The 13,571-nt window shown below is 35.3% G+C and overlaps 1 protein-coding gene across 1 annotated transcript; it reads right to left on the bottom strand.

Annotated features, from left to right (window-relative positions):
- Nucleotides 1-3,851: 3,851 nt before the first annotated feature.
- Nucleotides 3,852-7,045, bottom strand: LOTGIDRAFT_127914 (hypothetical protein; the record flags this gene model as incomplete). The annotated part of the gene is made up of 5 exons (XM_009063628.1): nt 3,852-4,017; nt 4,149-4,297; nt 4,859-4,993; nt 5,281-5,415; nt 7,004-7,045. Coding segments are annotated over 5 exons (627 nt in total), but the record flags the coding sequence as incomplete, so codon positions are not given.
- Nucleotides 7,046-13,571: the final 6,526 nt, after the last annotated feature.

Below are 13,571 nucleotides of genomic sequence, written 5' to 3'. Positions count from 1 at the left end.
CCATTCCTCATGGAGACTCTATCAAGGGTTTTTTTTCTTAGCAACACGGAGCTCGATACCGCTATCTGTACCAAAGGAGTATGAACTGTACTGGGGAATAGAGTCGACCCACAGAAAGTCCATAATCTGCAAGGCTTTAGCATGTTTTTGCGTATCACGAACAAGTGGCGATTGAAGTAATCTTTCAGGCTCACCTGAGACTGGTGCTGTACTTGAGGCAGTGAATTCAAATCCGTTCTCGACTGCACGAGGTTCCATAATAATATTGGTAGGCACGGTTTCTTCATCTTTTTCAAGATCATTTACGGCTTTTCTTTCTGCAGATATCTGCCTTTGAAGAGTTAAGTACCGTCTTTGTTTTTGAAGAGATTGAAGCTCTGCTTCCAACGCTGCAACATCCAGCGGAATATTGGGATGACGAGATCCTTGGCTTGCGACGATGACATCAGTCGCCATGTTAGGCATGTCGTTGATAACCACAACAGGCGTTTCAACATTTTCATTTGCAAGTTGTACAGTCTTACCGCTAGTTAGAGTTTCTCCCGTCGGTTCAGAAACGTTCTCCATGTCTCTTACTCCCTTCACAGTCTTTTTCCTGCTTGATGACATCTATGATTGTAGGAGAAATCCGCTATTAAACTTTTTAAAACTAATAAGCGATCAAGGCTTAGCACGCTAACTGCACAACAAGGCAAGCAAGGCTATAAACAAAACGAGGCTAGCTTATGAATATGCGTGAAGGTCGGGTCAGGTCAGGTCAGCGAGTACACTACAGGTCATAGTTAAAATTAGATTTAACAAAATCTTCACTTTAATTTGTTTCTGTAAGAGACGTATCTAGCAGTTTTCTGATGTGTTTTTTGTTTAGCTCATAATGAAAGTTTCTTCAACATTGGTATAAGGGGAAAGGTCAACACTTGAAACTGGCGCCTGTTTGTCCGTATTGTCTTTACAACTGATCTATTTATAGTAACAATTCCTCTTTCAGCCATTGTGTGAGCTTGACTTTTATATAGTTCCTCTTGTTTTTCTTTCAACAAAATAAACATGAAGAATTTCCTCAAAAGCATAGAATACTGGTCCTATTGACCCTCAGTAAACGATATATTACAACAACAAAATCCAGCACATTTTAGCACATTGTATAGTGTTTTTCTTTTACGTATTATTGTCTAGAGCATGTGCTATCTCATGCTTACGGTGGCTCACATATGACATATTTCACTTTTAATTTTGAATTAAAAACATTAATTTTCACATTGGTGATAATTATTTTCACCTAGATGAAAATTAGGTGATAATTCGTGTAATTTTTAATTGAAATTAGGTGATAATTCGTGTAAGTTTTAATTAAAAACTCTAATTTTCACCTAGGTAAAAAAATAATTTCCATCTAAGTGATAATTCAATGAATCTTGTAAAAATGTTTTTAATAAATATTCTTCAATTATCACACAATTTTCACTCGGGTGAAAATAATTATCACCTAGGTGAAAATTAAAGTTTTTAATTCAAAATTACCGGAATTATCACCTAATTTTCACCTAGGTGAAAATAATTATCACCTGGGTGAAAATTAAAGTTTTTAATTCAAAATTAATTTTCACCTAGGTTTTTATTTCAAATAAAAAGTGGAAAATGTCGTAAGCATCAGATAGCACATCCTTCTCGTATGAAGACTAGATCACAGATCGTGACTACATTGGCGTATTTAATGGGTGACGTCCAGACCCTCGGCCTTAAAAGGCTTCGTCCCTTCGGTCCTCAATACATTGTCTTCATCATCGACCAGAGATCTATAAATAAGAAAGCATACTAAACGATTCCTGAATGTATGCTGTATAAATATAACGATATCTGGTATTGTATTTACTACAGGGAAGTAGTCCTTTGTTTGTCTTCACACGTAACCACACTTAATTCCCCACCTTCTGCAAATGAAATGAAATATTATATTAGCAACATGTCATGCCATTTTGACGTTGAGTGACACTCATGTTTTACGACCAGTAGGTGAAATAAACGATTTCACAAACACATACAAAAATATATTTATATAAACATATTACACAAGTCGTTATTTCTTACTCTTCAAACAACGAGACCACTTTCAGGATCCTTGATCGATTGCATTACCCCTTTCTCCCTACAAATTCTTACTATTTAGTGATTTTCTCATAGGTTTTCGCTGCAATCTCGTTCATGTTGGAGAATACAATCATATAGTCTGAATTCCATGCTACCAGCATCCAAAAATTCAAAATTACCCCAATTATGAAAACCCCTGGTTATATTGGGATTGTATGCTGTTGGTCTTTTTGTACGATTAACGTACAAACGTAAATAAACACTATCTAGAATTTTACGTTTAATCAGGTCGTTCGAATGTTGAAAGCAGCAATATCAAATGGAATCTTGTTAGTGTATGCAATTTCTCAATGGGTGTATTTGAACAACAACTAATCATGAATGGGTATTATATAAGGTTGTATTATACCTTTAACCTGACCATTTAGTATCTCAGACAATCTTTTTCTCTTTTCTTCTATCAAATCAACAGCACAATCATAGATAAATACATACTGAGACTGAAAACAAAATAAAATTTCTATAAACATAGTTTTACCGACTGAGCCATACTGTCTTCAGTTGATGCATAGATTCGAATAACACAATTTTTCCTATGATTTTATAGGTTAATTAAGTTTAATGTTAAGTTTGGTTATTATGAGTTAATGGATATAACGGATTATCCTGCGAACGTTTTGCATGGTATGACACCATGTTTTATGTTCATAATGTTATGATACAGTTTTTTCCGAACTTATAGGCCTAAAAAATCCGAAAATTTATTGTTATCAGTTACCTCCGCTAAATTCGAAAATTTAAATCCTTTTCACATATGAGACCATGAGTTACATAATAAAGTTTTATAATAACTCTATGTATAAGACCAATCACTAATACAGTTATAAGGACACAAACAACCGCAAATTGTAGCCTATCAAATACAACTTTCTCTGTAGCTCTCAGAACGCAGTCCCTATGTCAGTTTAGTGGGGGCGGGACTAAAGCCTGGAACAGATTTTTCTTTTAAAACGGAATTTCAAATGAAATTCAACAAGCATTCTGCACTTAATTGTGTCGTCGATATGCCTAATGGTCAATTTGCTAGACCTTATCAGTATAATAGCCAAATTTGCGATTCGGCCAAGTTCGATCCACGCCATTCGTTTGTTGGTGGACTGAATTCAGTCAAGAAATGCCAAAATTTTCGGTAACATGATGGGTAACATCGAGACAGTGCTATATTCGAAATAACAATGTTGCCGAGTTTTATCCAATAAGAAATGGGATAGTGGGAATAATTCAGTTTATTTGTGATCTAGAGCTATTTTTGGTTCGAAGGTTGTAAGATAGCTCAATCATAAATAACGACAGCATGTATGTTCGCACGTTAGAATTTTTTTTTATGAGATTATCAATTTTATATACACATCTCCAAAACAGAATTCCAGGATCCGATAAAATGAAATGAATGGAGTTTTACGTCCTACTTTTCTGCACCATGTGGGCTAATGCAGACGGGCCGGGATCCGTTAAAGAGCACAATTAAGAAATGGATCGTCAACTATTTATGATCTCAGGAATACAACAATGATACACGATTCTTCTATTCGACTACCTCTTGTCAGTGATGCACGAGAACACGTCTGGTCCATCCGATGAAATCGAGGCCCCACTGTCCAGGCAAAGTTCATAACAGTAGCATTAAAGTGTCCTACCATTCCATATGAATATCAAGTTTAAGTATCAAGTATATATTCAACGTCGAATTACAAAAATGTGAACTAGCAGGCGAACCTACTTACCTCACTCTGTACTATAAGGACTCTATAATCTCGTAACTTCATTATAAAACCATAAATATCTAAAGTATTTTTGAGGTCATGTGTTTGTATATACTGCATTATATAATCTAACACTATAAAAGTACCAGTTCTGCCAACACCAGCACTAAAATATAAATTTACAATCAAAACAGTACCGAGAAAAATGGTATTTTTGTTTGCTTGAGTGTTGGAGTTGAATATCTGATTGGTAAAAAGGACGGAATCTAAAATGGTGCTTGATTATTTTATATCTACCTGCAGTGCACCACAATAGGTCCGTCCTGCTGTGGTGTTATATGTTGTCTAATAGTAGAAATAAATTCCAGAATATCATGTCTCTCAATAGATGCTGTCATATCTTTCCATGTTAAAAAATGAAAATGTTTCACAACTCGCACTTCACTCTAAAAATATAGAACCATACAACAACATACAACTCTTCCTCTTTATACATATAATTAGACCGTAACCTACTTATTTTTCATCCAATCCAATCAGCATTGGCTAAATTTTCTATTACTTATTTACTAAGAATGTGACATTTGATTTCTAGCGTAAGGTTCTGTCCCTTCGCTCGCAGCACCCACTGCCTTACCACGAAAACTTAAATGTGAAATTCCTATTACAATAGTATGCCTATAGCCTCTTTTTCATGATTATTCAGACAAACTCGATTACGCACAGATTTGCAAACAATCGAATAATAAAATCCACGTCATTTGAACTAAATTTACAATTTGCGAGATGTCAGACGATGTCAAGCAGATGAAAGCCTGCTGTTATTTACAGTTGAATTTAAATAGTGGCGAGATTGTTGTATCAAAGCTACGATTACATGTTTACGTAAGCGTAAATCAAACTCAAACTCAAACTCAAGCTCTTGCTCTTGCTCAAACTCAAACTCAAGCTCACACTCAAGCTATTGAGTATGCATTTGAGATTGAGTTTGCGTTTGCGTACTGTACCTGAGTCTTCGTTGTTAAATGTAATACACTACAAGTATATGTATTAATCGTAGAAGATGAAGTGTTTTCTACTCTAATATCACCATACACTACCGCGTCACCAAATTCACTAGGCCAGTATTGTGCACATTTTGACTGAAACAATAAATGACAACGAAAGGTATTCAAATGAAAACAAGATCAAATTCGGAGATATTCGAGTTTTGTAAAAAGGTCGTTTTTGCTTTCAATCTTACTTTACATGAGATCGAGTGGGTTATCTCAACCATCAATATCCAAGTCACCTTCAAAATCTAGAAAACCCACAATTGCTTATCTATGGGAGAACCAATCATACATTCAATGGCCATTTAAAGGGGGTGGGGGCACGGTCAATTTTGTCTGAGTTCTGTCCAGACAAACGGATATACGTATATACATACCCGACCACTTTCTTTACAGGACGTTAACATAACAATAATAGTAACATTGTACTCCCATATCATTCTCCAGAAATCATTGATGGTTCCAGGAAGTGGTCCTTGGGTAGCGATATATTCCTTACTACTGTTAAAACCCTGTAATATTTATGGTAAAAATCTTAGATTGACATGCAACATGCAGCAAACAGGCGTGTTGGAAATCCCATACAATATCCGTCACGGCTCCAAACAGCTCAAAAATTTATAATGTATACTATGAGAATGGAAAGGGAACACTTGATATGTACGAAAGCCGGGTCAGGACTTCCAACTTCCGACTTCCAATTTTTTTTTTCACTTTATATCGATGAGATCTTGGACAAGTTCGATATTCACGATTTTTCGATGAACGGTTTTTGAGTTATTGCCCTTGACTTAGCCAAAACGCGTCAAAATTGGCTTGTGAACGTGATAGAGACTACAGTTTTCATCTGATTTGAATGAAATTTGGTGTGATCATTTATATTGATGAGATCTTGGAAAAGTTCGATATTCACAATTTTTCGATGAACGGCTTTTGAGTTATTGCCCTTGACTTAGCCTAAACGAATTGAAATTGGATTGTGAACGCAATAGAGACTACAGTTTTCATCTGATTCGAATAAAATTTGGTGTGATCATTTATATTGATGAGATCTTGGACAAGTTCGATATTCACAATTTTTTGATGAACGGCTTTTGAGTTATTGCCCTTGACTTAGCCTAAACGAATTGAAATTGGCTTGTGGACGCAATAGAGACTACAGTTTTCATCTGATTCGAATGAAATTTGGTCTGATCATTTATATATTGATGAGATTTTGGACAAGTTCGATATTCATGATGTTTCGTTGGACGGATTTTATACGCCCACATATAATGTGGTCGTATATTGTCGTAACTTCTGTCCGTCCGTCGGTCCACAATTGGCTTGTTATCTGATTTTAATGAAATTTGGTGTAATCATTTATATTAATGAATTCTTGGACAAGTTCAAATTTGATGATATTTCGATGAACGGAATTTGAGTCATTGACCTTGACTTAGTAAAAACGCATCAAAATTCGTTGGCTTGTTAAAGCGATAGTTTATGTCAGAATTTTATTGAATATTGTGTGTTTGATTAAATCAACTATATCTTGCACAAATTAGATATTTGGTATGATTTGACACAGATTGGTGACCGCCCTTGATATACTGAAAATGTATCAGGAAAGTATCTTGCTAGGCAACCACTTGTTGTGTCAAGTATCCCTGTTTCAGTAATTTCACGGTTAATATTCGACCTCTTGCCAGAAAGCCCTTATAAAGAGAACAAGCTCTAGCATAGCGGACCGGTTGTGAAACTCTGTTATCCTCTGTTGAATCATACCTTAATTTGAACGTGCTTGAGGACTCTTAGATATAAATTAAACCAAATTTTATTGAGATCAGATGACAACTGTGACTTCTATCGCGTTAACAAGCCACATTGGATATGATCACAAAAGCGTAGGCTTAATTACCAGCTCGCTGGAGGAAAAAACTTGGAAGTCCGAAGTAAAAAACTTGGAAATCGGAAGTGAAAAAAAACTTGGAAGTCGGAAGTAGGAAGCGAAAAAAAAAACTTGGAAGTCGGAAGTTGGAAGTCCTGAACCGGCATCCAAATATTATCATTATCCAGTCAGTTAGTTTAGGCGTTTCAAGTAATTAATCACAAACTTACTGGTAGAAAATTTGCATTAATATAATCACTATGACTATTATCTTCCTCTCTTATCGGTAAAACTACACGACTATGGTCAACTGTAATGTAATATGTGATGTTTAACAATTATACTTTTCGAAAGTAAAGTTTACTAAAGTTTACTAAAGTTTTTCCGTCGAAAAGAATCATACAAATTTGCCTTCCCCAAGAAGATACAAAGAAGTAAGAGCATGCGTTTCTTTAATCACTCGGTGACTGAATGAAATTACTGTGATCTTTTCATTTCAATAAAAAAAATTCTAAATTTTTCTTAGTTTATTGAATTTGAACATCTAGAAGTAATTTTCTGTTCTTTAACATAATATCGTCTTTCATGTAGGCCTACATGAGTGGTCTATTTGATCATAATCGTATAATTGTATATTGTTATAATTAAAAACTTACATGGATGTACATTAAGGAATCTGTTTTTCTCTTGATTCTCGTCTTTTTGTGCTTGGGAACAGCCGTGAGAAGGAGCAGTTTTAGATAGGCACTGCAAAAAATGGTAGTTTTTAAACGGGATGTTAAGGTCAAATCATAGTTCTATGGTCAAATCCACTGTTGTTTGTAGTTACGGTATTGTTTCAGTTGATTAATTAGAGTTCTCTTTCTAGTTTTGGAAGGAGACTCTTTAACAGAGCCTTTGAATATAGTCTCTCCTTTTTACGGCTTTATTCGAGACTATTTCGTCTTGGTGATCTGGTCTAAAGCAAAGTTTACCGATCATAAGACTCGCTCTAGATTCAGTCTTTAATATTTTGTAACATTTACATTATTGACCAATCATTACCATTTATTTCAGTGCAATGTTGTGGCAAAGTCATGCCAATATGCCCCTAATGCTGCATCGCACCCCGATCACACCCGATGCGATATCGACACGAAACGAAGCAATATGACTTAGTAATGTGTCTTAATTACTCACAGCAATTTTCAGATCTATTAGACACTCCACACTATGTTAAATCAGTCGCCCCAGTACCCCTATTGCTGCTTCGCACCCCGATCACTTCCGATCGCAATATCGTAACGAAACGTGACATGACTTAGTAATGTGTCTTGATTACTCACAGAAATTTCAGGATCAGACACCCTATACTATGTTAAATCAATCGCCAAAGTCACGCCACTATGTCCCTATTGCTGCATCACACCCCGATCACTTCCAATTGCGATATCGACACGAAACGTGACAATATGACTTAGTAATGTGTCTTGATCAGACACGATCGTTCTGAAAATTTCTGTGAGTAATCAAGTCATATTGCCAATATTTTCATTTCCGGAAATGCACGAAAGATAGGTTAGCACGAAATTAGGTTACTTGACTGTATATTTCAGTCAATCTTACACATGATACGCAAAGATATGGTTAGAGATATTAGATGTAAAGAAAGAAATACATATAAAGACAATTATAGGAGTATTTGAGTTGACGTCACATCCGGGAGTTTCCCCGTCTAAAAATAGGCTGGCCGTCAAGCGTCAATGAACGTTGACTTGTGTAGGTTGCTGTAACCGTGACAGAAAAACAAATAATCTGAAGTTACATCGTATTCCAGGATGATATGATTAATTAAAATTAAATACTTGTATGGTGTGAGAACTATTTATTAGGATTTTTTTTCTCAAACCTGGCGTGTGCCTAGGTGAACTTCATTTGTTTAGGTAAGCACGCTCGCTGATTTCGACGTGTAGACCTAGGGCTAGATTTGGCTGAAGATTAATTAGATAACAAAAATTGTTGTATTTTATCTGGTACCAATCCCCAAATTAGAAAGCTGAAAGTAACCTAAAGACAAATTTTTCATAGATTTGGTACCGAACATTTGCCGAAATTACACCAGACAATGTCCGTGTCCGGGCGCTTTTTCATCGGCTTCTATTATTGTTAAACGCGAATTTGACACAAAATCACTAGATAACGGTTTGAGAAATGTGTGGAATGTAGATAATGAACCAATTGGTCATTTTTATACGCCCACATGAAATGGGGGGCGTATATTGCCGTCACCCATGTCGGTCCGTCCACAATTGCTCGTAAACACTCTACAAGACACAATTCTTGACGGATTTTGACAAAACTTGGTATGAGTGTTCTTATTCACCCAAGGATCAACCCTATTGAAAATCAGAAGAATCGAAAAATATTTAGTATAAGTTATTGCCCTTGTTCTTGAAAACGCGTTAAATTTTTAGCTAGTAAACACTCTAGAAGAAACAATTCTTGACGGATTGTAACAAAACTTGGTGTGAGTGTTCGTAATCACCCAAGGATGAACCCTATTGAAAATCAAAAGAATCGAAAAATATTTAGTATGAGTTATTGCCATTGTTCTTAAAACGCGTTCAATTTTTAACTCGAAAACATTCTAGAATGCTCAATTCTTGACAGATTTTGAAGAAACTTGGTGAAATTGTTTATTATCACCCATGGATGAACCCTATCGAAAATAAACAAAAGTCGAAATATGTTTTATAGGAGTTATTGACCTCGTTATTTTATCTCTTAAACACTAAAAGGCATGATTCTTGTCGGATTTTGACAAAACTTGGTTTTATTATTCAGTACCGGGCTGAAGATAGAATATTTGCCTTCTTGAGTTTTCAGTATCGCCCTAAAGTGTTCAAAAGAAGTGTATGACTGAAGGTTGAATAGAAGGAACAATTCTTGACAGATTTTGACGAAACTTGGCATGAGTGTTTGTTATCACCCAAGGAAACCCTATTGAAAATCAGAAAAATCGAAAAATATTTAGTATGAGTTATTGCCCTTGTTCTTGAAAACGCGTTCAATTTTTAGCTCGTAATCACTCTAGAAGGTGCAATTCTTGACGGATTTTGATGAAACTTGGTGTGAATGTTCATAACCACCCAAGGATGAACCCTATTGAAAATCAGAAGAATCAAAAATATTTAGTATGAGTTATTGCCCTTGTTCTTGAACATCATACTCAATATTATTCCGTATCGCCCTAAAGAGTTCAAAAGAAGTTATGACTGAAGGTTGAATATTTCATACTGGTGATTGTTACTGTACTGCTAAATATTTTTATTCAAAATCAGTGGGCGTATATTACCTTGCCTGACAAGCTATCTTTCAGGATACAAATTAGGTGTTAGGAAATGCCAGAATTCATGATTTTGCAACATTTACTTCCAGAGCTTCATAGACCCCCGGCAGGTTTTGTCAGCTTTTTTTCCCTTGCAAAATCATGCCCGATTTTGCTTGACAATACGAGAAGAGAAGAGAGCTATATATTTTTTTTAAGTACCTCATAATGCAAGGAAAATAAAAGGTTGTCATTTTTATGTAAAACTGTGACCACATCTTTCAAATCTCTCATAACAATAGGCCTGAAAATTTAAAATATGGCAATATCAGTATGGAATGGGGAAGACAACAAATAAGCTACGCCTTCTCAAAAAGCATGAGAACCTAACACACTTTCCATCCACTTTTAAATTTTCTTCATTAAGAATTTCCCAATGGACTGACAGCTAGCGATAGGTTCTAAGTGAGGTTTAAAGTCGCTTGGCCCACTTCTTAATTTCTATACGAGGATCTTTGATATTCGACAACCCAGTCGTAAACACAAATGCGTTTTTAGTTTGCAATCCTTTCCGACAAACGAACTAAACTAACATTTCTCCTTAAAAGGTACTTACTCTTGTTTACTGAGGCCGCCTAAATCCAATTTGGTTATTCTAGAAGCTTGTCGTGTTACATTAGATGATCTGAAATATTTATTACCCATTGATGATATGCGTCTTTATTTGACATTGACGTTACGGAAACATTTCTATTACACATTCTATGATGACTACTAAACTTTTGTAAATATAATTTGTAGGTTACCTAAAATAATTTCCTTATTATCCGCTCTAGTGAATTACTAGTGGGCTGTTTCTGTAAGTACAGGATGTGAGCCTATATGAATTTTACCAATTCAAAACCTAAATGAAGGTCTACTACTATAGCAACATTGCTCATTAAGAACCGAAAACAATACAAGTCTATAAATAAATGGCCTGATGTTTGGAATCAGAAACAGTACAATTAGTATAATAATGTAAGACAACACTCTATTATTTCATCAGTACTTATCTACATCTTTATGTTAATCATCTTTAAATCTTTAAACTATTGATTTTTTTCTTAAGTCTTAAGTCTGTAAATCAAATCATGGATTTCTTTACATGTAAATTACCCAAAAACAATTGTAATCAAGCCTAGAAAAACATTGTAGATGTGAACAACGAAACAATACATTATGTACATTCGTGATCTCTTTAAGATAATCCACTATGATGCTTATTTTGTAGTTAACCTATATAGACAGACGATATAGACCCACCTGTTTTTGTAATACACACCATATACAATTAATATTACAATTAACAAAATAACGACTGGAATCATAAAATAATATCTTCCTTCTCCCACTCGACCTAATAATACATAAAACAAACACCAAAGTAATTCTACTTCACAATCAATCGGCTTCTTGGGGATTTATATTTTATATACACTTTTATCACACTGATGACGAATGGTAAAGGTTTTACCATGCAAACGTATTCAATGTTATACCTATTATTTATTGACCAATGTTAGAGTAATAAGGGAGGAAACTCGTGATAAGTATTTCCAAGATTAATTTACATGAAGAATTATTTCCAATGTTTAATAATAAAAATGTGCGTATTGCCACTTTAAGAGAAACGCACTGTTAGGATTAAAATTTTACCTGGAGTAAACGATTGTATTGTAGTCATTGGTGAAAATGACACGAATGGTGTGGATTGGTCTGTATTCTGTGGTGATGTTTGTGGTTCTTCAGGTGTTGTTGAAGCCGCATCCGTTGTGTCAGTTGAAATATCGTTTGTTGTGTCCGGGATCGAAGAGGTAGAAGCTTCCATTTTTTCAGTTGTAATGTCTTTTGTTGTGTCTGGTATCGAAGTGGTAGAAGTTGGCCCATACGATGATGTTGTAGAATATGTCATAGAGACACTGTCTTCTGGTGTTGATGTGTATGTAACAGTGGTATCGTTCTTGGTGGTCATGTCCATCGATGTCGATTCTAAACCAGTCTGCAGAAGTGTAGAATCTGTACGCTCCGTTGATGATGGAGACGTATATGGAACAGAAGACAGTGTGGAATGTGTTGTCATAGATGTGTAAATCATAGACGTAGAGGCTGACGTTTTAAAATTATTGGTCGATACTTTTAATGTCGTATATAACAAAGTTCCTGGTGGTGACGTGACCTCATCCTGACAAGAATATCCAATACTGGATATAACCTAGAATACACACACACATGGTAATTGTAGGCCTATTGTTCAAGTTTTTGTCAGTCCATAGGTTAGTCTTTTCCATTATATTTTTCATCATTTTGAACGATCTTATATCGATAATCCGTCGTGAACTTGATATTTTTTTTATATGCTAGTAGATATTTGCTAGATCAATTATGGCCCAAGAAATATGTATGTCATGTTTCCTATATTAGAAAAAGCTGCTTCGTCGAAGAATCATTTTAAAATTACTACAGCATAATGGCCAGTATGCACCATATAAAATCAAACGAAGAATAATAGAATTATTTAAACCTTAAATAGATTTAGATAAATGTATTTAAAGATAACCAGATATTTTTTGTATGCACCACCTAACAATTAACTAAATATATTTATCTGTACTGTAATGAAATTCTATTTTCCATTCGAACCACACACTATACACAATCTATACATGACAAAAGCGTCTAAAGATTAGTCACTAAGACATATTTCTTATGTAACATTTTAATCACTGCTGTATGTACGTCCAAAACTCTATAGACTCTCATCTGGTGTCTTACAGCTTTTATGACAAGAGTAAGATCAAACGATATCTTTAATTCTTTCTATTCTTCGAAGGAGCGAATGAACGTCATAATAAATTTGATATGGACTCCATGTCATGTTTCATTTTTGAAAAATATACCAGTTACATTTTTCACTTTCAGATCGCCTAAACGGACATTTCAATCACGATAAATATCGTTTACTGCCCAAAAATGTTTGTATATAAAGCTTCAGTTAATGTAAAAACGTTAGGCCTACTCTGTATATTCACACAACATTTCCGGTCGTCCGGGGCTTCTGAGTGAATTAGCAAAAAATCACCAAGATGTTTACAACCCCAGCACAGGTTTTGCAGCAAGAAAAGAAAAAGGATTTGGCATGGAAATCCATACACGAAGATTTCAACATGGACTCGCTGACGACAAATCGTGGCATCGACTCTCTAAAAATATGCCGTAGCAACCTGACCACCAAGCAGAAAGACGCAGCTAGAAAACGAGAGGTTCGGAAAACAGAGGGAGGGCAAGAGCCTACAGAACTAGATAACATCTGTCAGAATATTAAAGATTCCTACCCTCAGACGTTTCAAGTTCTAGGCTACTTGTTCCAGATGATGACGACGACGAAAGCCAACCCTTTCCAGGCCCATCGACAAGTCAAGATTCCCCACCCAGTAAATCATCAAGGCGCT

This window comes from Lottia gigantea (assembly GCF_000327385.1).
Source record: "Lottia gigantea unplaced genomic scaffold LOTGIsca_59, whole genome shotgun sequence".
In the NCBI taxonomy this organism is placed as follows: domain Eukaryota; kingdom Metazoa; phylum Mollusca; class Gastropoda; family Lottiidae; genus Lottia; species Lottia gigantea.
Note: the sequence above shows the minus strand (reverse complement) of the source record. Positions and strands in the feature narration are given on the sequence as shown.